The sequence below is a fragment of the Candoia aspera genome, chromosome 6 (genome assembly GCF_035149785.1).
Source record: "Candoia aspera isolate rCanAsp1 chromosome 6, rCanAsp1.hap2, whole genome shotgun sequence".
Taxonomy (NCBI): Eukaryota; Metazoa; Chordata; class Lepidosauria; order Squamata; family Boidae; genus Candoia; species Candoia aspera.
Window position 1 is genome coordinate 15,496,652 of NC_086158.1, and position 25,834 is coordinate 15,522,485.

The following is a 25,834-nucleotide window of genomic DNA, read 5'->3' on the forward strand; positions in this document are numbered from 1 at the left end:
CCCCTCTCCTCAGAATGGAGAGATTGGAGAGGAAGGGATTGCAAGAGAGTAAGCTGTTTGCTCTTCTACATATCGAAAGCAATGCGATTGTAGAAGAGCAAACAGCTTGCTTTCTTGCAATCCCTTCCTCTCCAATCTCTCCACTCTCCAGGGGATCAGGCCTGGGGCTGGAGTTGCAGGTGCGCTACACAAACAGCTCACAGTACTCTCTTGAAATCTCTTCATCTCCAATTTCTCCACTTGGGGGGGCAGGAAGCAAGCAGTATCTGTAGGCAGTCTCTCCTTTGCCTGATCCTTTCCCACTGCCAGCACAATTGCATTGCTTTTGATGTGTGGAAGAGCAAACAGCTTATTCTCTTACGATCCCTTCCTCTCTAATCTCTCTGCTTTGCAAGGGGGGAGGGAATAAAAACACAGATCAGGTATGGAACAACACATACTGCCACTTAATGGCAATCACGTCACTGAGGGACACTGCGAAAGTCATAAATGATCATAAATTGGCTGCAAAGTTATTTTTCAGCACCGTGGTAACTTTGAATGGTTGTTGAATGAGTAGTCGGCAAGAAAGGACTACCTGTACTGCAATCCCAGGGCTGTTCAAAGGAGAAGCTTTGGACAATCAATGGCTGATTTGTATTCCATTTGTGCTCCGGTGTGTTTTAAATGCTCTGTTCCTCAAATCACCTGCACATCAATTTATGGGAGGTTCTTCTGGTGATATAGTTCAGTTTGAAATAGATACAATATGCATTCAGATTCTGTAGCTGTGTTTGCATAATCTGTGAAGTAGAGCTTAAGCTTCTAGGCCTTTGGTTTTTCTGGGATGAGGGGGAGGGAGAGCCTAATTTTTATTTTTCTCTCCTCTTATTGCTAGTAAATAGACACTGGTGCCTGCAGAGTGGGATGCAAAGCACAGCAAAGCAGCGAAGGTGCTGCTGCAGGAAATGTTTCAGACAGTGTTTCAGTGTTTCTCAACCCCAGCTACTTTAAGATGTGTGGACTTCATTTCCCAGAATTCCTCAGGCAGCATGTTAAAGTGGCCAAAGTTAAGAAACACTGCTGTGTTTATTCCTCCACCCAGATCTTTTGGTTAGCCTCCTACTTGGGATCAGGCAAAATGGATGGTATGGTTTAATTTTCCTTCCTTTTCAACTAGGTCTTTTCAGCTTGAGTTAGCTTTAATAATGATGTTAACCATTTTCAGTATTTATGTTTAAATGATTATCACCTGCTTTATCACCCTCCAGCAGCCAACACCCAGATAAGCAGGGATTGACACCAATCAAGCAGAAAACAATATGCCAATAAAGGAACAGTCACTCATGCCCTTGTTATCTCCCATATAGACTACTGCAATGTGCTCTACATGGGGCTACCCTTGAAGAGTATCCAGAAGCTTCAGCTGGTCCAGAATGTGGCTGTGCGGGCTATTTTTGGCGCCCCTAGAAGGGCGCACATAACACCTTTGCAACGCAAGCTGCATTGGATACTAGTCTGCTTCCAGGTCCAATTCAAGGTGTTGGTTATCACCTATAAAGCCCTACACGGCATGGGACTGGGTTACCTGAGGGACCGCCTCTTCCCCGTTTTCATCAGCCTGTCCCACCTGATCATGCAGAGGGGGCTTGCTATGGGCCCCGTCGATAAGAGAATTCCAACTGGCGTGGTCCAGGAGGCGGGCCTTCTCTGCAGTAGCACCCGCCCTCTGGAACATCTTGCCCCTGGAGGTGAGATTAGCCCCATCACTCTTAGCCTTCCAGAGGAAGTTGAAGACCTGGCTCTGCCACCGGGCTTGGGGTAGGGAGGAGCGTAGTCATACTTGGGGCTGGCTAGTGCCTTGAAGTGCCCCTCCTGTACAGTGACTGAATGAGATCACAGCCATCTGGATTTTATTTGGTAGTTCTGTGAAATTGTTTTATAGTGTGTTTTATATTGGAGTTTTATTATATATTTATTGTTTTATATTGTAAACCACCCAGAGTTCTTCCGCTTGGAGGAGATGGGCAGTGACAAATTTGATAAATAATTAAATTAATTAATTAACCATCAAGGAGAAAACCACACCTCACCAACACTGGCAGGGCAAGCTGCTGTATATAAACAGGGAGCAAAGCCCACACTCACTAGCATTGATGACGTTACCTAGTCAGGTAACAAAACATCTGCAAGCAAACAACCAAGCTCAGAGTACCAAGGACTCCACAGCTTCTGGTTTGGTCATGGGGAGGAGGAGCCAAGCTGGTTATGTTTTGTTGCTTTTATTTAAATGCTTAGAATGCATCTTTTCCTGCAAGTCTGCCATTCAGCATCTGTGCATTGTTAATCATTAGCATGGTTCGGAGGATCTGCTTTTTGCTAATTTCTGGGGTTAGTGCATGATTCGAATCACCTATTCAGAAAGTGTTGCTGGGCTGCAGCTGAGAGGTGAATGGTAAATTTTGTCCTATGCGAGGAAATCACTACATTTTAGATGCCTGATTGAATTAGAACTGGTGACAGTTCTATTCTTCCTGCTCTGGAGATAAATGTATCTTTATTTTTCGCTGTCGTTGTTGGAATAAGACTCCTTGATGATAGGGCCAAAGTAATTCTCTTTATCAGTCCTCTGCTGAGGTGATAACAGAGGGATGGAGGGAAAGCCACAACTTTTTCAATACAGATTATGATCTCTCTGAAATAAGGCAGGTTTCTGACATATTGTGTGGTTATCATGCTTGAAGTGCCCCTTTCTATTTTCCCTGCACATACTGCTCTGTAACAAGAAAAATGCCAACGGGGTCTATTATACGTTGTCACTGTCCTCAAAAATGAATGCTGTGGGCAACAAATTCTAGCCTGATTGTTCTCCTGGAAAACCAAGTGCAGGGTCACCGTTCTTAATACAACGGGAATTGGGTGCAGGGGTCTAGCAATCACCTTCAAGAACTGTAGAATTCCAATGTCTTGCCTTGTTTTCAGAAATCATCTCTTCAAATTACTTGTCCTGATAGGAGAAGTGCAGTTATTTGGATCATGGGAAAAAAGTCTTTTTGGTCACCGTGCCAAGGCCATTTCAAAGGCAAAGGGGGGTGGTATTTTGTCCTTTCTCTCTCTTTGTCCTGTTGGCTGATTTCACTGTTCGGCTGAAGAATTAGTGGATATATGCTTACTTTAAGGGAGCTGATCTTTGTTATTCTAAGTTGTTTTTATCTGCTTCAGTTATCTTTCATATTACTTTTATATGGTGGCTTAATAATTGTTTTTAGCTTCTAAGCCACCTTGAATATGACGTGATGGAAAAAGGGGGTTAGGCATTTTCTTAATGAATATTGCAATGCTGGACAGCTTTCTCTGTTTGTAGGAGCTGCCAGACTCGAGACATCGGCAGTAGCCCAGTAGATATATTCTATGCGCAGCAAATATATTTTGATGCCTTTAAAACCTTCCCAACAAAGTTAGCTCTATTTGGCAACCATGTCTTAAAATGGTTCTGACGTGTGGGAAACTTGGGTATTGGCAGGGCATGAGGTATAAAATCCAAATGCTAGCTTTAACATCAGTATGTGAAGACTCCTTGTTATTACAGTTTGAAAGTACTGCTCCCTTTTAAAAAATACTTGTGAAGAAATGGTTCAGAATTATAACTTACAGAGTAATATTGTTCTAGGTATTGAATTTGGTTTTCAGATCTCTACATCTGGGAAATCAGACAAAACTCTCAATCAGCCTTGGCCAATTAGGGAAGGCCACTTTGGGAAATGTGGGCTTTGACTGGGGAATTCTGGGAGTTATAGATACTTCTGGAGGATGCCAGATTGGGCATGGTACTTTGAATATAAGAATGGGACATGGAAACCAGGATGGACCACAGTATGGGGTTTGAGGCTTTCAAATCTGGCTTGCATTGTAGTCAGGGCAGTATGAGGATTGTCCCCAAACCTCAGAATTGTACATTTTTTCCTTTCCCTCTAATTTGCTTTCTGTAATGATTGCCTATTCTGACATACTCAGCCTCACAAGCAGGTTCTTAATGAAAACTGATTTATTGAAAGAATAGTATGCAAATACGAAGAAAGCTGAGAATGAGCAAAAGCGCGCCAAATACAAACTAAAAACCCTCGCTTCAAAACCAGCCCTGCCCTTCCTCCCTCCTAGCAACCACCCCCTCCCAGGTGTTAGCAACCATTACCCACATCGGCCTGAGAAAGTAACCTTGAACAGAGTCACTAACCCAAACATACATTCCACAGTTGCAGTAAGAAGATTACAGCCTGGCACGGCTGGAAATTTCCAACCCACAAACACGGGTTAGAAAAGTGACATGCGAAATGTTACGATGTATACAGAACATTGAAACGATGAACATGACATATTGCCCCCCCTAAAAATGCAAAACTAAGGAGCAGGCTTATCAGGATAGGCAGTATGAAAACGGGTAACTAAAACAGGTGAGCGAACATGGTGGGCAGCAACCCACTCAGGATGCGGGAAATGCTTCCACCGAACCAGATATTGTAAAGTAGAACGAAGGCGTCGAGAATCCAAAATTTCTTGCACTTCGAAATGTTGCTGTCCATCAATCATGATAGGAGCAGGCGGGGAGGGGTGTGGATGCCAGCGATCCGACTGGTGGCAGGGTTTGAGCAAGCTGCAATGAAAAACAGGGTGCAAACGTTTCAGATTGTGAGGCAAATCCAACTTAAAAGTAACAGGATTGATCTGGGCAACAATAGAAAAAGGGCCCACAAACTTTGGTGCGAGTTTCTTAGAAGGTTGGGGTGACTTAATAAATTTTGTGGAGAGATAGACTATCTCCAACTTGGAAGGGTGGTTGAGGTGCCCGTCTGGTGTCAGCATAACGTTTATAAGTGGCTTGGGCGTCAGCAAGAGCTTGCTTTATTTTTGGCCAGGAGTCTCCCAGATGTGCTGCCCAGTCTGCAGGGGACGAAGGAGGAGAAGTTGGTTGAGGCAGCTCAGGAATGGGTACGAAGTCCCGGCCAAAGACAGTGCGAAATGGCACCTGACCAGTACTCTGATGCACTGCATTGTTATAGGCGACTTCAGCAAAGGGGAGAAGATCGACCCAATTATCCTGCTGATAATTAACAAAAGCACGTAAATATTGCTCCAACGTAGAATTAAGAGCCTCCGTGGCTCCGTCAGTCTCAGGATGCGACGCAGTGGATAGGGCTTGTTTAGTGCCCACCAATTTCATAAAAGCCCGCCAAAAGTGTGAAGTAAATTGTGTGCCTCTGTCGGTCACCAAACGGGAGGGGCATCCGTGGAGCCTGTACACGTGTACAAAGAAAAGCCGGGCAAGCTGCTGTGCTGAGGGAATGGAAGCACATGGAATGAAATGGGCCTGTTTTGAGAAAAAGTCTTTGACAACCCAAATCACAGTTTTTCTCTGACTTGGAGGCAGATCCACGATAAAATCCATAGAGATTTCCTCCCAGGGGTGAGAGGGACTGGCCACTGGTTGGAGCAAACCTTGAGGCTTACCTACCTTCCGTTTGGAAGCAGCGCAAACAGGGCAGGAGGCAACGTAGTCCTTAACATCCCGCCTTATTGTGGGCCACCAAAATTGGCGCCTAACCAAATGAAGTGTTTTAACAAACCCAAAATGCCCCACTAGTTTGTCATCATGGCAACAGAGCAAAATGTCTTTGCGCAAAAGTTCAGGCACATAGAGGCGATCATTCTTCCAAGCAAAATCCTTGTCAAAAGTAACATTGTGTAAATTTGCTTGTAACCAAGTGTCAGATTTCAGCTGGGAAAGAAACTGTTGTTGCAAATCTGAGGGAACTGGCAACCGTCCCAGACAGGGTGAACCTGAAGCGTCTGGGCGCTGTGCACGAGTCTGGCTGCGAGTGACCGCTGCCAGACTCAATTGTGGTTCTGTCCAGAGAGTCCCTATTACATCTGGCACAGTGCTGGAATCCTGGGGTCTGCGGGACAGCGCATCAGCCAGAAAGTTTTTCTTCCCTGGAATAAATTTCAACTTGAAATTGAAACGGCTGAAGAATTGCGCCCATCTGATTTGCTTTGGGTTGAGCTTACGAGGTGCACTGAGTGCTTCGAGGTTTTTGTGATCAGTCCAAACCTCGAACGGATGGGTAGCTCCCTCCAACAGATGGCGCCACGTGTCTAAAGCAGCTTTAACAGCAAAAGCCTCTTTTTCCCAAACGTGCCAGCGCCTTTCAGTCTCAGTGAATTTACGAGAGAGATAAGCACAAGGCTTTAGGCACCCGGATTCATCTGCCTGCAGCAGGAGAGCTCCAATGGAAAAATCAGAGGCATCCACTTGCACCACAAATGGTTTGTTCGGATCTGGATGCTGCAAAATGGGTTCTGCTGTGAACAGTTTCTTAAGCTTGTCAAAAGCCAGCTGGCATGCAGGCGTCCATTTCAATAATGCCCCTGGATTCTTTGATCTCTGGGTGTCCCCCTGCCCCTTGGTTTTAAGCAACTCAGGGGGAGGGCGGTGTCTGCGAACCCCGGTATGAAGGACCTATAAAAATTCGCAAAACCCAGAAAACTTTGGAGTTGTCTCTGTGTATGTGGTGCCTCCCATGCCAAAATGGCCTCAATCTTAGCTGGATCCATTTCAATACCTTTGTCTGAAATTCTATAACCCAAATAGTCAATTTGAGATTTATGAAAAGCACATTTAGGCAATTTCGCATACAATTCAGCTTTTCTCAGTTTGCTGAGCACCTGTTTGACCAGCTTTACATGCTCTTCCATTGTTTCAGTACAGATTAATACATCATCCAAATATACTAATACACCTTTGAACAAATGGTCATGCAAGACCTCAAACATGACATGACACTTTCCTTCATTTCTGCCCTCCCTTGCTTTGCTTCACCTTCACCTTTTCCTTGCTGCGTTCAAACCTATCTTGTGCAAGGAGTGTGCCACTTAGCATGGCAGATCCTAACTCCCTGTAATGGCATGTAGGTTTCAGTCAAACAAGAGGGAGGGGAATGTTGAGCTTTTACAGAAAAGATATCTGAGTCATGGGAAAGTAGAAAGCATGAGAAAGAAGATCAGCTCAACTCGGCCTTGATTGTGTTAGGTATCAGTTGAAGTAGAGAGGGGCTCTGACAGATTTCAAGATTCAGTTGCAATACCCTAATTCCATTAAAGTGTATTCCAAAGCTCCTAGTGATTCCTGTTTCCTGACTGTGCCTATCTAGGCCCCCCTGTTTATTTTTTTTTTTTGGTATCATATTGAATGAGAACCATTTTTCCTATATAGCAAAGTATTCTCTTCTCAATCCTTAGGCTGGGATGGGATCTACATTGTCCATTTATCCAGAATGCTGTCCTAGATCAACAGGAGTTAATCCAATACCTCACCTTGACTTTTGTTCATCTTCAGCCCATTTGATTACTTGCTGTACCTGGATCTGTTTTGCAAATTTCACAGGACCAGAGCAATGGTTTACATCAGGGCTTTTGGAGTTTTGTTTTGACTAGAAACATTATTCACGAACTGTTAGTGAACAAGGCATGATGGAAAAGAGAAACAAATCCATTCTATGTGCCTTTGTCTTCCAAATCCCATTTTGGAAGTGTCAGTATCTTAACAGAAAAGCAAACATCCCTAGGGGTATAGGTCCCACTGTGCAGAATGTTTGTCACCTGCCCTTGCCTTCTAGGGTGCATTGAAATAATAAACAGAAAGGCATTTCCCTGCCCATACAATGGCATTGGTCTTTTCTTTGCCCCTCTACTGTTTGTGCCATCTGGACTCATGCCATCTTCAGACAGAGAGAGCTCCAGACTGGTGAAAGCTGGGGGCAGAGTGCTGGAGACAGAGCCATTCCCTGGGGGGAAGAAAGAGGTGCATGTTTTCCTGTCTAAGGATGGATTGCTTCCATGGCAACACTACAATTTAGATTTGGAAGGGCTGGTGGATTTATAATGATCCAGTGGGAGGGGGAATGAAAGGAAAAGAAAGAGCGTATGCAGAATGTACGAGTAAGGCATATGCTTAGCGGGGAGAGGAGAAGGTTTAGATTTAAACTAGTTCTGTGGTGGTAATCGGGTCATTTCTAAGTGGTTTGCAAGAGTGTCTGGTGAATAGAGGGCCTGTTGCTTAGCCTGCTCTTTGGATGATGATGTGAACTCAAACTAACCACTAATACAACTCTTCTGCTTCTCTGTATAATGGCTGCCAAAGCTAATTAGGAGGTGGTAAATGACGCAGGCCTTATTTGCAGAGATCCAAATCTAGCTAAATGCTTTCTGCTGTACAGGTGAGCAGAGTTCAGCCTGGAAGAAAGTGAATTTGCCTACTCCAAGTGTACATGAGCACATGTGCTGACCTGAGTGGGAGTTTAGCATGAGAGAGGAAGAATTGGTGGCAAAGCAAGGTCAGGATAATCAGAATTTGGGGGGCTGCTGGAAAAGACAGCTGATGAGACCATATTTATGTAGATATGCCAGTATGTGTTATAGAAGGGTTTTGCAAGCTTCTGAGTTCCACCACAGCTACCTTGAGATCAGTGATGGAGTATCCTGGGAGGTTGAAATGTTGTGCCACTGTCCTGTCACTGTTTTGAGCTCTGATGTCTGATTTTTCTGTCCATTTATTCTCTTGCACAGAGTCTATCTAATTTTCCTACATAGAATCCAACTGGGTATTGTTGGCAGACAAGGACATAAATCACATTGAAGGATAAGCAAGTAAAGGCACCCCTAATATTGTGGGTGATGTGGATGGGGCTTGTAACAATGTTGTTGATAATGATGTGGGGACAGATTTTGGACTGTGATTCCTCCTGTCCCTCATCATCAGCCATGTTAGCTATTCTTACAGGGAACTGGATTTCTATATTATTAGAAGGGCCAGTTATCTCTTTCTATTGCATATGACTTAATACATATCAATCTCAGTTATGAACATAATAGGATAAACATTTTCCAGAGTTAGGGCATTTAATTGTGGATAAAATTCTTCCAAGGTTATAGCATCTAATGGGAGAAATGGTTGCCCCCATAAATATACTCGGGATCTATCTGTCTGTCTGTCTATTAGATTTATGCTGTGCCTTTCCTCCAGAAACTCAATATGGTTTGTAAAGTACTTCCTCATCCAATTTTTTCCCCCATAGCAACTTTCCAGTAAAGTAGAGCATGCTGGGAGAGTGACAATGAGCTGCTGTGGTCTAGGCTAGGTTTAAACTTGAGACTTCCCAACCCTAATCCAACACCTCAACTACTGCATCACAGTGGCTTTTTTAGTCAGAAGCCAGTTTTGTTGGGTGTGTTTTAATGCAGTTAAATTACCTTTTTTAAAGCATTCACTGCACCTAATTTAGCAACAGGTGTGTATGAGTGTTATATTACATGAATATTAGGATTACAAGCTCTCAGAAGTCTCAGCCCTACATTTCCAATTCTGGGAAATGTAGCTCCATCAAGGGTTGGCTGATGCACTTTTCTTGTTAAAAGCAATTAATCTCAAGGAGACAGAAATAAGGGCAGATGGCTTTGGTTGAATGTTTTGGCAGTGCAATGGAGATGTTCCTCCAGATTAATGGACAAACTGGATACTTAATGTTTAGCACATCTCTTTTATATTTCATAACTGCAGTGTGCCATGGAGTACATGTTCCATTTTTCACCACATTTTAATTTTGAACTGTGTATCTGAAAATGCCTGCTCGCTGGCTTTGGGACTTCAATAAGGAAGACAGATGCTTGCTCTATGTTTTCATTATTTTTTTATTGACATGCTCCAAACCCAAGTCCTTGCTTATTGTGATTCACACAGATTATGAGTTGTTAGGCTATTTGGGGATGAGTTTGTTCAATAAAACAGCAGGTCCCTAGGACCATTTTTTTGATGTAATCTATTGCCCTCCATTTGTTTAGACAATGACTCCCCAGATACTTTACCACTGACTGTCCGAGTTGGAATGGGAACTGAATCCAAAAAATCTGGAAGCCAACAGATTGCCCAACCTAGTTTGATGCGTGGAAGTCAACATGAGGCCATTTTCAGGTGTATTGTATAGTAAATAGCTCTGCATTTAGCATTGGAGTGCAATTCCTCGTAACTGAATGGACTTGAACATGCTAAGTTATAATTTCTGAGTCCTGTCATACATGTTACTAATTCCCAATGATTAGGCATTATGTTATTGTATAACGTATTGTGGTGGATTCCAGTGAGGGTGCTGGTTCCCAGGGGGAGAGAGCATTCCAGACTGATAAAAGACTTCACAGCTCAGACTCGGTGGCTGGGAAGGTTAAGAAGTTCAAGGCAGCCCCTCCATAGAGCCCTTTTGGGTTATTTCCTTTAGCTTAGCTCAGTAGCCTCAGTTTGGCAAGATTCTGTCTGTAAGATAGGAGTAATAAAGAACTAGAGCTGAAATACCATCTCAGTGTGGTTTCTATCCCCAATGACCTGACACATATGGATAGACCCTATGATAAAATATTGCAGTATAGAATGATTCTGCTCACATTCCAGACTTCTGTATTATAACACTTGCATTCCGTCCTGGAGTTGAAAGAGACAATTTAGGCCACAAAGTCCAAACCTCTGCTCTAATCCAAATTAGAACACCTCCAATAAATGGCTGTCCAGCTTCTGCTTAAAGCAGGGGTCCCCAAACTCTTCACCTCATTGACCCCTTCATGAAGTTTTAGATTGTTCATTGACCCCCAAACATTTATTATATGAAAATAATTCAATAAATGCCACTTCCACATGAGGAAGAAGCTGAATAAACAGAGCCACAGCCCAGGAGCCAAATAAAGAGGCAAACTAAACGAAGAGAAAGAGGCAATCAGAAAAGAGGCAGCAGCTGAAAAAACTGGGGAGGGAGAGGCATTTTCTTCCTTCCCTCAGACTGGCTTGAGGGAAAAGTTCTCCAAGCCATTTCCCTCAGGTGGAGCCAAGATTGGGAAGAGGAGAAGGGTCAAGGAACCCAGCCAGGAACAAGCAAGCTCGAAAGGCTAAGAAAAAGCCAAGACTTTGACAGAACAGAAATAGAAAACAGAAAGTAAAAAAGATGAAAGTCAAATTGAACTCTATAGAAAAAGGAGTATAGCTCTAGATAGAATGACAATACAGGGAATAATACAACAGGAATATAGAGATCAGCAATACACAAATAGAGATATAGAATAGAAAAATATGAGAATATAGTGAATTTGGACTTCAAATAATACAATGTAGATCATTGTTTCTCAACCTTGGCAACTCAAAGACATGTGGACTTCAACTCCCAGAAGTTCCCAGCCAAGCTTGCTGGCTAGGGAATTCTGGGAGATGAAGTCCACACGTCTTAAAGTTGCCAAGGTTGAGAAACACTGATGTAGATAAACAGCTTATAGAAAATAGATGGTTAAAATAGAAACAGTTTAATTATTAAGATTCATTTCTACAGTAATCTTCAACTTCATTTTTTTTTAATTTGTAAGCTTTCCTTTTTTTAAAACCAAAGTCCCACCCAGCCACCACCCAGCCATTGAAGGGAGATACAAAAACCTCCACCAACTGTCCCAAGTTTCCAGTGCTTTGTTTGTATTGATTCTGGGTTAATCTGGTTAGTGATGGTTCAAAAGAAGAAGAAGGAGAAGGAGAAGAAGAAGAATCATCATCCATGACAGGCTGTTATTGTTATTGGCAAGAATTGATGCAAGGATTGATGGGACATACATTTTCTGTGTATTTACATGATTTTTTAAAAAAAAGATACCATTTTTCAACAAGTATTTCTCAAGATGTGATAGTACATTAAGTGTAAAGTAAGAATGCAAACATGAATATGGGATATTATATAAATATATAGAATAGAATATTATAACAATATATAAATAGGAAGAATAGCATAAAAAGTCTTATGAAGCAAGAAATTTTTAAACTGTCAAGATACTAAAGAAGAGGATACCTTTTCAAATGATTTAATGTGGAGGACAAATTTATTTTAAATATACTTACTCTCCTATCATTTCTGGGTTTGAGAAGTGAAACAAACTAGGAAGCCACCGTTTAATTAAAATTTTGTGCTCTGCCTGAACAAAAACCTGTGGTTAATTTCCTTGTTTGGAAATTAACTCTAATTCATAGTTTGGGCAATGGAAGAAGACATACTTAACTGTGGCTTCTCAGCTTGGTTACTCCTCATGAAAAAGAACGACCAAAGTGCCTGTGTTTAGGTTTGTGAGGCATATATTTATTTTATTTTATTTTTCAAATTTGTACTACCGCCCATCTCCCCACAAGGAAGGACTCTGAGCGGTTTACATTAAGTTTATCAATTAAAACATTAAAACAATAATCATAATAGAACATGAAATATAATACAATACTATATAAAATTAAGAAGTAAAATAAAAATCCACACACACACACACTGATTTATCAGGTCAGGATTTGTCATCCAAATGTAACCAGCATCAGGGATATAATGGAAAAATAATTACTTTGCATGAAGTTTAACTTCCCCACACTATGAAATCTGAATCATGGCTTTAGTCAGAGGCTTTCATGCAATTTCCTTATTTGTTTATGATGCTCCAGTCTCCCTTTTTTATTTTAAAAGGAAAATCAACTACCCTTCATTTTCACAAATAGATGCAGAAGTGTGGGAGTAGCTTTGATTCCAATTGGTTTCTGAAGCTTTCACAGATGTTCTGAGACTTCAAAGATTAGCATTCCAACCCATCTTGAGCCATTAGCTTCTTGGGAGTCCTCAAACACTGATATTTTTCAGCTTCATTTCCTGATCTGTTAACTGTGACTATTTCTTCTCTGCCTCTTGATGGTTATTGTAATAAATGGATGAAACAGGCACTGCAAAGTGACTTATGTGCTACAAAATTGTTGGAGGGAATATTTAAGTGGTAATATTTGCCCTTTTCTCAAGAAAGCATTTGTTTGATATCTTCTGGCTTTCCAAACTGCCTAGGCTAAAGGGAAATTGCAAGTGGAGGACTTGCCATTATTTAACCCCCCCCCCTGTTTTAGCAGCATTAGCCATTGCCAACTAAATGCATTCCACCAGGTTAGTGCATTCCGGAGGATACTTTCTTTTTAATTATAATAATTGCACTTTTGTTTCTTTTGCCAGCTGGTGATGGAGTTCTGTGGTGCTGGATCCGTCACTGATCTGATCAAGAACACAAAAGGGAACACTTTGAAGGAGGAGTGGATTGCCTATATCTGCAGGGAGATTTTACGGGTATGTGTCCAAAGTGGGCTAACCATCTCTCTGTAATGTCACTGCATCAACCTAGTACAGAAATAATGCTAGTTCCCTCCAAAGAGTTTACACATCAGAAGCCAAGGTTGATATATATGTTCCCTCTCTTTGTTTCTTTTCAGGTCAATTCAGTTCCTCTCTCTTGCTGAACTTAAACCATGGTTCATTATTACTCCCAGACTGACAATTTCAGATCTTTACTAAAATCACACACCTGGTTAATACTGAATAGCATTCATTCATGTATCGAACCGTGGTTCTGGCCAACAATTGTAAGAGGTGTAAATTTGTTGGAAACAGGCATAAGACACAGGGTTAGTGAGAAAGGAGTGAGAGGCAGAGGTTGAGTAATGGCATGTCCTCCCTTTCCATGAGGCTCCATCTCCTGTTCCTATTGTCTATCATTTATTACTGTTAGAAGTTGATTATTTTTATGTCCAGGTAGAATTGAGAGGATATCTTTACACTATTCACTCAACGTCTCAAGATAGTCTTTATATTCTGTTATTGTGTAAAACTGGTTCAGTCAACTGAGTAACCCATTACTTTAAAGCTTCAGCACATCCCTCTAATGTGATGAAGTAATGAAGTAATGAAAACTTTGCAGTAGAATCTCAACTGATAGAAAGATGGAGGTGAGAAAAGGGGTATGTCCATTTCTAAGGCTTCAGCCTGAGTTTATAAATTAATCTGCTAAGAGCTAATGTTATGCCTGTACTTAATCTCTGTCTTGAACTTGAAAAAAAAAAGTGAAAGGTCCCCTGTGCTAGCACCGAGTCATGTCTGACCCTTTGGGGGGATGCCGCTTTCGCGACATTTTCTTGGCAGACTATAGCGGGGTGCTTTGCCATTGCCTTCCCCAGTTGTCACCTTCTCCAGCAAGCTGGGCACTCATTTCATCAACCTTGGAAGGATGGAAGGCTGAGTTGACCTGAGCTGGCTACCAGAGAATCCAGTTTCCGTTGGGATCGAACTCGGGTCATGGGGAGAGTTTCCGTTGCAATACTGCTGCCTACCACTCTGGGCCACACGAGGCTGTGTCTTGAACTTAGTTGCTTAGAAAAGAGTCGCAAGATAGAAGATGGCTCCAAACGCTTGGTGGCTAGTCATTAGAGGATGGCATAAATGATTCATAGTCACTTAAATCCAATGTATAATGAATGAATGAAGGTTATTTGGCTCTCTTCCTTATTTGTCTTTAAAATCTGCTGTTTCTTTTAGAAGGAAAAATCCTTCTTTAATATTAATAGGAGAAGATGTATCAAAATTAGTATTCCAGATCCCTTTACAGAAATGGGAAAATGACTGGATGAGGGATAGGGAAAGTTCTTTTCCTACACAGGGACTCAAATGGAGGATTGCCGCCTCCTGCTTTTCCTTTAAAGATGATCCCGTGACTGGCTCTTGCTGCGAACTATTGAATAAGAGGAATGGGAAATGATGTCTTTTGTCAATAATTCACTACCATTTATAATTCTAACTACAGTAAGACTGAGAATCAGGATAATTTCTGGATGTTACAAATGTTCTATATGGAAATCATTTCACTTTTTATTACATGGCAAAGTCAGCTATAATGTGCAAGTGCCACAAGAAACTGAAGACTTGCTGTGTATTATAATCTCTCTGTCACTATTTTATTATTTCATTTATGGAAAGCCATAAAATCTTCATACTCTAGCTAAATCTTCTACTGGAATCCTCTCAAAATCCATGAAACCAAAAGCAGATCAAACCAAGCACAATTTATTTCAGAAGTGGATAGACTTCATACTATTGGGATCTGCTTAACTGATACAGGATTCTGAGATCTGCTAATTAGAGCCTCCTGCAAATAACACTTAGATATTTAGAAGTGAAAATGCAAAATGCAGAAATAGTTGTAACATCTTAACCTTTAAACCACATTGACTCTTTACAGGTTTTCTTATTTCAACATGGTAATTTGAGAAGGGGGAAGGGTGAAAGTCACTGTTAAATAATTGATAGGTAGAAATCCTTTCTGATCTTTGATTCATATCTACCCTTTGCCTGTTTCTCTTTTAATCAATAAATATATGCTATTATGAGAGTATAACACTTTTTTAAAAAGCAAGTCATACTCTAGGCAATTGGGTGGCAATAAAAGTGGTGAAACAACCTAGAAAGCAAAGGATATTGAACTCCTATTCTGTCCCTTTACTAGTTGGGATATCAACTCTGTCTTTAGTTAACTCTGTCTTTAGTTAACTTTGTTTTGCCATACTCCCATTTTTGGTTTATTTAATTGTAAGCAAACTATGACTTGATGTAGATCAGAAGCATCATGCGTGGGATGAGGAAAAGTCTAATTTTTCCCTTCAGCCTTCTTTTGAAGAAAAAGAAACCCACAGAGATATACTTGGTGCCAATGAGTTTTTTTTAAAAGCCACACAGGAATGAATTGTGATTTTTTTAATAAAAAAAGAGGAGTGGTTATGGGAATAATTAGGCTTTTCCCAACCTACATGAAATGGTCCCTACCTAGATCAGGCCACAGTATACTTCTACAGAAGTAAAATAAAACAAATAAAACAGGAGAGTAGAAATTTTGTCTATCATTTATTTTTTTTACCCAGTTGTGTGGATACTGTGCCCTAAATGCTGATGTTTGCCTCACACAGAACATGTGTTTTCATCCTCCTAATCTATAGAGTATTTTTACTTTGTCATTATTTTTTCTTGTGATTGCAAAGATCATATGATCCCCAGTTCTTCAAGCATAATGTGTATGTGGTTAGAGTGACAAATACATGATCAGTGGAACATTGCAGTCTCTTGGTAGCAAAATATTAAATGGTACAGTTGGTGGAAGACAGTGGGTGAAATGTGGTCATTTCAGTGCTCAGAAGCATGCTCTTCTAATATATTCTCAGGACCCTACAGGGTTAAGTAAAAAAGAGAGAGAGAGAGAGAGAGAGAGAGAGGAAGGTACAGAATTCAACCGGAAAATGAAAATACAATCTAAAACATTCCCAAAGTGACAATTGCTATTTGGAGGTGACAAAGCACTTGTTCATTTAGAGTAAACACTCCAGCTGTGACACCTTAGCAATTTGATATGAAAAGCAAGTGATAGTGTGACTCATCAACAGTGGTATTGACTTTTATTTCTGTCTCAAGAAGGCATGGTTGCACAGGCTGGGACTTACATTTATAAACTGGAAAGTCAGTTTCTTAAAATAGACCATGAACAGTGAATCAGGTTCAAGCTGTTGAATTGTTCCCTCATTATCACAAATTTCAAATGTCAAAAGATCAGCAAAGGCTGCCAGCTTAGTTAGTGGTGGGCCTGCAGTCATCTGGGGTGGGATGATTCCTGATCTTGCACAAAGCTGATCCATATTCTGAATTGACAGTTTGCCAGAAGTGAATTTACACATGATATGGATTATTGGCTTGGTGTAAACATTAAGGGCACAGTCTCCTAAACAGGAATACTGTAAGAGGTTCTCCTTTGTTTTCTTAATAATGCTGTTCATTTCTGGAGTTAGCTATGGCCAGGATTACAGTTCTGTGGAAGAGTATTTACCTCCTTCCACATTTTTCTTTATGTTTTGCCTAAGTTAATGTTATCACAGCTTCATGTACGTCCTGGTGATATATAAAAGGAATCTAAGTATTACATCTGAAATACACAGCTGGCAATGGATTGAGAGAGAGAGAGAAATATGTGTGCTTCATGTACATATTATGTTTATGTACATAATATGTACATAAATTCCATATATCTTTATAATCAGTAAACATGCACCTCCAATTAAAAAGGTTAATATCTTGAAAAAAAACCAATACAAGAGTGTCTTATGCTGGGGGAAGAAAGACCCCTAAAACAAAGGCACAAAAGCTTTTCAGAATTGAAGCTTGCACAGTCCTTCTGTGAAAATGTGCTCTTGAAGGCAAATACAGTATGGCCAAGATTTAAAAAAAAAAAAAAAAAAAGCGAAAGGCCGAAACAATATCAGCTGGAGGTATTTGATTTTTTTTTTCATTTCATTTCATTTAAATGAAATTATATATGGTTATAAGATTACTCCCATGTGTTTAATAATAATTCTCTGACATTTAAAAATACAGTTTAGGGAAAAAGAATAGTAAGACTTTAATAAGTAAAATCAAGCATTTAAAGGGTGACACAGGCCCTTTGGCTGCAGTGATATACCCTGGTTTGAAGGCTGATGGGTTCAAGGTTGTGTTAAGTCTGTGAAATGCTACAGTAAGGCCACTTGTTACAGGATATGCAGAAAGGACTTGTAGTATTTTCAAGCAGGGGTGCAAAAAGTGATCCAAGCACCACATGTGGCCCATAGTATCCTTTTTTATGTCCCCAGAGTGCCACCCCAATTGAGTGGAACTAAAATTTGGAGGAGGGGTTGGGGTTGAAGGATTTTAAGGGGCAAAAAGGATGCCTTCAGTTTTGTGGAGGCATATGGTATCCATTTCACCTATTGGACCATCTGGAACTCCCTCCCGAATTGGGCTCTGATGCTACCCACTTTTGTAGGACAGCCCTTGGCATGCCATGCAAAGTCTAGAAATGGTGCATCACTGTTTTAAATGATTACACAGCAATATATTCTGGAATTTCCAAAGTTCCATTTACAAGCCATTTAAATGAATGGGTATTCTTCAGTGAAAATTCCGAGAGCTTGATAACTATCTTAAATTTGGTCTCACTCTGGGGACTTCCAATTTTCCCCTCCAATAATGTATCTGATATGAGATACATATAATAATTTTGGGGAGATTAATCCTTTTTCCTCTCTCTGCTAATATCCTGTTACTTCTAAAGAACAGAATAGAAGCATTTGCAGGTAGAAAGCTAATAAAGCATATACAGAGTGTTTCTTTCAAGGCTCTTTTATTAGAATGACATTCTACTTCAAAGAAGTTTATATAAAAGAGGATTAGTACAGTGACAGTGACCTGAATTATACAAATCACTCAAGGATTATTTGCAGACTATGTTTTAGTAATGCAAGATAATATTCATTTGAATGTGTATACCGATAGTAAAAGAGCAAGGTAGCTTAGATGAATCGTAATTACTTGAATTAAATTAACAGTTAATACTACTGTCTGAAGTCTCATAACAATCGTATCTTTTCTCCCTTTGATCCCAGGACAAAATTCACCCCTCTACCTCAAAATCAAATTAGACTCAATCTCTTACAATCTTACCCCTGTTTTAAATATTTCAGCAAACTGATGGATGTTGCTTTATTGAGAAAGAACACTTTTCTCAAATATAGTCATGTACTAGTTGAGTCATATACTGTATTAGTGAAAAAATGTACAGACATCCCATATATTCCCAACCACTTTGTTACTATTCATTCCGCATAATGTTTAGGGAAAATGGCAAGTTAAGACACATTTCAGTTTTTATTTAACTTGATGCTATGTTATGATGAGTTAAGGGAAAAGATGGCTGGTTACCAATTTTTCTGTGAGAAAGATGCTATTGCCTGAGTTTTACTGCTAAACTATCTACCCAGTTTTAAACAGTTTAATGTTTTGCTTAACTTTAAGCCCCCCCCCCCGCACCTGTATGGTTTCACACATCTTTTACCTGTCCATTCATCCACTTTGCATCAGTGAAAAATTAGACAGCAAATGCTTTGGTCCAACATTCCTTAAAACATGGTTGAGTCATATATTGGTAGGCCTCATTTAGCAACTGCCTTGAATAGCAGCCGTTCGCAAATATGATGTAAAAAACAGAAATTAAAAAATTCATTTTCCGACCAATGTGCATATTTATGAGGACAAAAGCCTTCAGTGTGAACTGATTAAGGTCTGGCCAGTTTCAGCAGCAGCTGCCAGCTAGAGGGAGGGTTCTAATCAACTATTTAAGGTCACATGATGTGATGTAGTATTCTCTGCTTTGACAGGTAGCAGCTTCCAAAAGTTTGCCCGAATCAGGTGGCATTTGCTACCTAATAAATCACTGTTCATATGCTCACTTACCCATTATATGTTGGATAGAATGAATAGTGGATGGTTGAAAAAATTACTCCAAGGAAAAGAATATTAAACTTTGACTTACAACTTTTATTTACCACCACCACCCGCTCTGGGTGTATATATTATATATATATTTCTATTCCATTCTTCTTATTGCATTTAACAATAGTAAAATATTAAACAGCAGCCAATATAATAAAAGACAGTATACACAATTCAATGCAATAATCTTAAAAATTATTACTAGCCAGTCTTGGGTTTTATTTAATTTTATTTTGCTGTCTGGGAAATCAAAATAAATATATTATCTTTATTCACCATATATTTATATTTTATGTTTGTTGTGTCTGTCACTGAATTCTCTAGGGCTTGAGTCATCTCCATCAACACAAAGTAATCCATCGAGATATTAAGGGACAGAATGTTTTGCTAACTGAAAATGCAGAAGTTAAATTAGGTAAGTTGTGGGGATGGTGGCTTTTCATTTAGGGAAAATACTAGGAAGCATGGGATGAGGCTTAACTGAAAAATCTTTATTGGTCCTGCCTTCTAAGGAATACCAAAGCTGAGAATTTCTTTAAGTTTCTAGACAGCAGACTTGAACATTGACTTTATACCAGTTCTACTTTACTCAAGAAATTTGGAGGGGAAAAAAAATCAGAGGATTCATAGCCATGATCAACCCTGGAATGTGCAACAATTGCAATCAAAAGGTTGTGAAGAATACTAGAAAATCTGACTTTCATTCTTTGAAATTGCTTATGTTCTTAGAATAAAACCCTTAAAATTCTTCATCGTTTATGCTTTTTTTTTTTAATGAAGAGATTCTGGCTAGGGATGTCAGCATGCTATAATCCCTTCCAGCTGTCCCTTTTGCTCTCACTGTCACTTTATCTTTTCTTGATCATTTCAACAGTACTCCCCAGCCTATTTAAAATATGTGAATTTTGGATAGGTATTGAATGCATACAGGTAAAAGACACAATTTCACAATTTCAATTTCAATGATAACCTGCAATTATCAAGATGCTTCCTTTTGTCGACATTGTAGAAGGAGAACTGTATTAATTTACGGTGGAAAAACAATCAGGAATCTGGTAGACCTTTAACAACTAACAAATTTTATTAACAGGCATAAATGTTCATGAGCTGCAATTCACTTAATTAAATCCACAGAGTGACTAGTCTGATGTAGGATTTAAATTGGGGTGAGGTGGAGAAAGGTAGGAGGAAAAGAGAGGGGAAGATATATTGGTTATGCAGATGAAGGTTACATATGAGCCAGATTACAAGTACCTTGTCAATTAACAATTGTAATGTGTTAAAAAAAACTTTTATGTTTGTTAAGAACTTCTGAAATTCCCTGAAACCTTTTGATATGTGAGTTCAACAATTTCTTGTTCAATGATGCTATTAAAGTCCTGCTTTTCTAAACAGTCACTTTGAAGTCTGCTATAGAGTGTCCTGGGAGGTTGAAATGCTCTGATATTACCTTGTCCTTGTTTTGAGATTGTTGGAAAAGGTGATACCAGAGTCCTGTGTTTTTACAATAATGAAGGTGTTTTCTGTAACAATATCTCATAAGATCTCTTAGGAGAATGCCAAAGCCTCATAAGTTTTCATCAGATTTCCAACATCTTTTTTTGTTTAAACTTGTTGGGATGGGCACTTCTTGAGTTCCATAACGATTATGTGGCTGATACTTAACTCTAGCAAAAGGGCCTATTTGATTTGACCCTCAGATCCATATGTTACAGGAAAAAGTTTACAGGGTGGGATGGGGAGCTGAAGTTTCTCAGTGTTCTGAAATGAATGAAACATTCTAAACTTGAATGAAATTTTGCCTTGCTCATGCAGGTCCTCCTGTATGAAATTTAGTTTATTTTATGTCCTTTTAATGAGTCCAACTTTTTTTAACCCTTTAACTAATCCAAACTCTCCTATTGTTGCTTTTTTCAATTCCTAGTGGATTTTGGAGTCAGCGCTCAACTAGACAGAACAGTTGGTCGAAGAAATACATTTATTGGAACACCATACTGGATGGCTCCTGAGGTCATTGCCTGTGATGAAAACCCTGATGCTACTTACGATTTCAAGGTATCTATAGCTATTGGCACAGATCACATTTAGTAGCCAATAATGTTTTAAAGCCAGTTTTAGCCACAGGAAGATACAGGTTCTACCCAGTCTAGGATCAGACCTGGTTTATGTACTGGAGTGATCCCAAAGACAAAACAGATTATAGGCAAGCTATGAGGTATGTCCATTTACGAGAGAGAAAATTAGAGTAAAGACAGCTAGACTATTAGGAAAGTTGATGATCTAAGAGTGGAACTTACAAGGTGACAAGAAAAATATCTGGAGACATATAGGGAAGGAATCTTGTTGCTGACTCAAGTAAAGTCCTAGGTTTAACCGAAGAATTTACACCCAGTCCAAGCAGAACTTAGTTGTTTGTACATGAAGGATGTGCTGTTTATGTTTCCATTGCATTCATAGCTTTGAAAAGCTCATTGTTGCACAGACTGAAAAATCCAGGTTTGGGTGTCAGCCACTCCTGAAAAGATGTTTCAGAGGGAACAAAATGTGTATGGCTTAATTAATAATGTTCAGTATGCAATTAGAAAGAAAATTATATTTGGCGTTAATCCCATCTTTAGTGTGCTTAACCTGTTAACCTTTTCTTTTTTTTCTTTTTTCTCTTCTCTTCTCTTCTCTTCTCTTCTCTTCTCTTCTCTTCTCTTCTCTTCTCTTCTCTTCTCTTTCTTATTAAAGAAATGTTTAACGAAGTAAAAACCAGAAGAGAAATAAAGTTAATGAAGAAGAATAGTGAATAGTGAAAAAAGAAAATAGAAAATAGAAATAGAAAAGACAAAGAAATATTATAAAGAAGTGGCTTCTGATCATCTTGACAGCAGTTATAAATACATTTTCACTTTGCCCTCTCTCTCTAATGTTACAACATAATTTTCTTCTTTCCATAAGCTACCCTTTCTAATCTTCAAACCCATAAACCTGTTAGCTTTTCTTTTTGGTGAAAAAGATCTTCAGGGCTACAATCGAGATTGGACCCTGAATCAGAGCCCTGAGCTGTTTATGTACATGTGTTTGCATGCGCATATGTATTCACTGAATGTTATTCTCTGATGGGTACCTGAAAGAATTGTTTCAGGCAAGGGGTCAAGGGGATAAATGATGAAAGCTGTGTGAAGATGTCTTGATGCAAGAGCTATACATATAAGGACAAGTATGTAAGGGCAAGATTTGTGTCATGATGTCACTGATGTGTGTCATCCTCTGTTGTGGAAGCTGCTGTTTTCAGTGAACAACACTTTGGAGAAGGGAGAAAATCTACAAAGAAGCAACTTACAGATGAAGGGGTTAGTTTTTCTTCAAAAGAAGAGCATACAAGTTGAGCCTGTTGAAGCAGTTGCTTGGCCCTCAATTGTTCTAAAAATCAAAACCTTTCCATGATTTTCCTGCCCTGATCCTGCAGGAGAATTTTCTCAGGAGTGTCTTTGAACTGGAGATCATGACACAATTACATTGAAGCACTGATCAGTTTATTGACAGCATGGGAGGCAAAGACAGCTCTAAAGAGGGGAGGCCTTACTGTTAGAGGTTACTTTATGCTCTTTCTCTGATATTAAAACCTTTTCTAGACATATTTATCTTGAGTTAATACCAAGTTCCAGTTAAGATAAAACTGGAGCCACACTGTTTCTGTGGCGGTGCCTCAGATCAAGATGGAGGATACCCAGATTTAAATCTGCCTCTCAGCAGTCAATCCCACTGTGAGCTCTTGGGCCATCCTCAGCCTAACTTAACTGGAACATTACTGGGTAGAAGAAACAGAGGACTGTCTTGTGTACTAAAAATATGTTGTAATTTCACTGGTAGCTGTAACATTTTTACAGAAATATATGAGGATATGTGGTGTGCTGGAAGCTGTGTGTTCATGAATGAAGTTTATCTTCTTGAAGAAGGTCGAAACCCACCAACCTTCTTAACCCGGTTGGTTGAAAGTTGAAATCCCCTTTGTATTCCCTTGCTCTCTTAAAAGCAGACAGCAGATCCATTGTCTGAGTGAGAGAAACTTGTCAAAAGACCTTCTGCAGACCTTCTGTTTTGCCATCATTATAAAGCTTCCTTGCTGATTTTCTGTACTGAACATTGTTTAAACATTCCATAAGGCAGTCACTGGAAAGATAATGATTTGTGATTTGTCACTGCCGTTAAAATTTTAGCTTTCAGGACAAATGGTTCTGTCAATGCTGTGGGACTACATACATTTCTCCTTTTTTATAAAATATTATTTGTAAAATAAGAATATGACCCTAAAGCCTTGGCTATGACTTTAGACTTACAGTCTGTAAGTGACCAACCCAACTTTCTGGTGTTCTCCATATGCCTGTCCCTCCTATCCCCACTATCCCTACTTATTGTAGTTAATGACCATGTTGGAGCAAGTTGATAAGAAAGGTAGTTCTCTCTCAGTATGCAGGAGGCTGGACAGGGTGTTGGAGCAGATGATCTTTTCTGTGATTCTATGAAAAAAAATTAAGTAGAAAAAAATAATAAAGCTAGATCAAGTAATTGGGTATTTACCTTGGATGTACTTAGAATTTGTGGTGCTCTAGATAGTTTTGAATCGCAGCTCTTGTTATCAATTCTGATAGTCTTACTGGTGGGGCCTGGTGGAAGTCAGTCCAGCAGCATGGTTCCATAGCCCAATGAAAGGGGCTCAATGGATATCAGGAGGTTAACAATGTTCGAGGGGCAGTGGGAAAGAAAGGATTTAGTGAGATATAATTTGTTTAGTTTACAATGAAACAGAGAGGTGAGTGGAGCAAGAGAGTAAGCCCTGTGTAATGGTATGTGGGAATGACCTTGGAAGCAGGAGGAAGACTGCAGACTGTACAGGGAGAGCTGCAGGCGAGTAAAAGGTATCTCAGGCCACAGAAGGAGGGAGGGCATGGGAAACATTTCTGAAGAGACCCACCTTAGTTTTCCAGAGAGTAAAGGGAAAAGAAGGGAGAAATACTTTCAGTCTTGCAAGTTTCTGTTAATGTAACCTTACAATAAAGATAGAGCTAGTACTCCTGGTTGTCCTTCTTGTCTGGACTACTTTGCAGTGCTAACATCCACGGAGGATTTACTTTGGAAACCCACCTTGCAATTTTGCCTAATTTAACCAGAGTTGGAAATGGTATGTCTGAAGAACATTGGATACCACCACCGAAGTCCTAATAATTCCAGGCCTGGAAATTAGTAAAACTGGTTGTAGATACTAGCTTTTGGGTTAGTAAGCTGGTTGAAAAATTGACCTGAATATCTGTTCCAGCTTCTCAATTTGGCTGCTTCCAAGTGAGCTCTAACCAAGTTGTGAAAAAGATTATCTTCTTAAATTGATCAATAACTTCAGGAGACAAAGGTTTCTTGAGTGCAGATAGCAGAGAATTCAGACTCAACCCAATCAACCAGAGCTTTGGGCTATTTTAGAATCTAGGTTGTAGCAGTGGTGGTATTCAGCCTTTACCATTTTGCAGCTTATAAAAGCGTTTCTAAACCAGCTATGGTAGTTCAATTAGCAAGCAGCAGGAACACATACTGTATGTGCCACCAAAGGAGGATTTGTTGATAGCTACTGACTTGAAAGAGGCAGTGACCTAACCCTTGCTTAAGAAAGAAAAACTCCTCATTGGCTCCAACAGAATTGAACAATTATAGGTCTGTTTCAAAGCTGCACTTTGTGGTGAGTTGGTGAGGCAGTGGTCACTGCACAGCATGAATCTGGGAGGAAACAGATTTTTTTTGCAACCCATATCACTCAAGAAACATAGCAAGGTTTGGGTTGGAAACAGCATCAGTTGCCATAATGGATTATCTGCATCTTGAGCTGGAGGAGGAAGTGTGATGCTATAATTTTTGTTTACCTTTCAAAGTTATTTGATATAATAGAGAATCACAGTCCTTTTGTGTTAGTGAAGTCACCTGACAGTGCCACAGTGGCTTTGCCCTCTCGGGTAGAGATTAGTTTTTAATGCCAGTGGCTCTGTTGCATTGTTTTGTGCTGTAGCATACCTAACAAAGTCTACCATGTTGACCTTTCCACTTTAATATCGATGTACAACTATTTTTCCAAAACTTTGGAATCTGATATCATCTGAAATAACCAGGAGTCTTTGTTCCTCTTTTTTATCTCATCCCTGTATAGCCCCAGACTAGGAATGCTTTGTGGCCATATTCCTGGATAGCTGGGCCAACTTGTCATTTATTGTTTTATTCTAATGAGAAAAATTCAGTCCAAATCCTCCATGTTCCTCTCATTTAGACTATTTTAATGATTTTATATTGGGATCCCCTTGAATACTATGGGAAGCTACAATTAGTGCAAAATGTGGTAGGTTATTTCATAGCAGAAACAGGCCATGGAGTGCTTGTAGTTCTTACCTTAGTTTGATTGTACTGGATGCCTACTTGCATATGGTGGTCTTCATATAATAAAGCCCTAAGAGGCCTTTATTCCAAGTTTAGCTATGAAGATGGGAATAAAAAGAAGAAGCAAAGAGGAGAAAGGAAACAAGATAAAAAGTGAGCTTAACTTTTAGATTTTTGATATATACATCTGCAAACGT

At 39.7% G+C, this 25,834-nt stretch overlaps 1 protein-coding gene across 2 annotated transcripts in view; it reads left to right on the plus strand.

Annotated features, from left to right (window-relative positions):
• TNIK (TRAF2 and NCK interacting kinase) overlaps positions 1-25,834 on the plus strand; it is a 295,901-nt gene that overhangs the window by 167,110 nt on the left and 102,957 nt on the right. For both annotated transcript variants that reach the window (XM_063306445.1, XM_063306444.1), the window contains exons 5-7: positions 13,080-13,190; positions 19,563-19,653; positions 21,163-21,293. In XM_063306445.1, the coding sequence (XP_063162515.1) occupies positions 13,080-13,190; positions 19,563-19,653; positions 21,163-21,293 (333 nt within the window). The remainder of the gene's footprint in view (positions 1-13,079; positions 13,191-19,562; positions 19,654-21,162; positions 21,294-25,834) is intronic.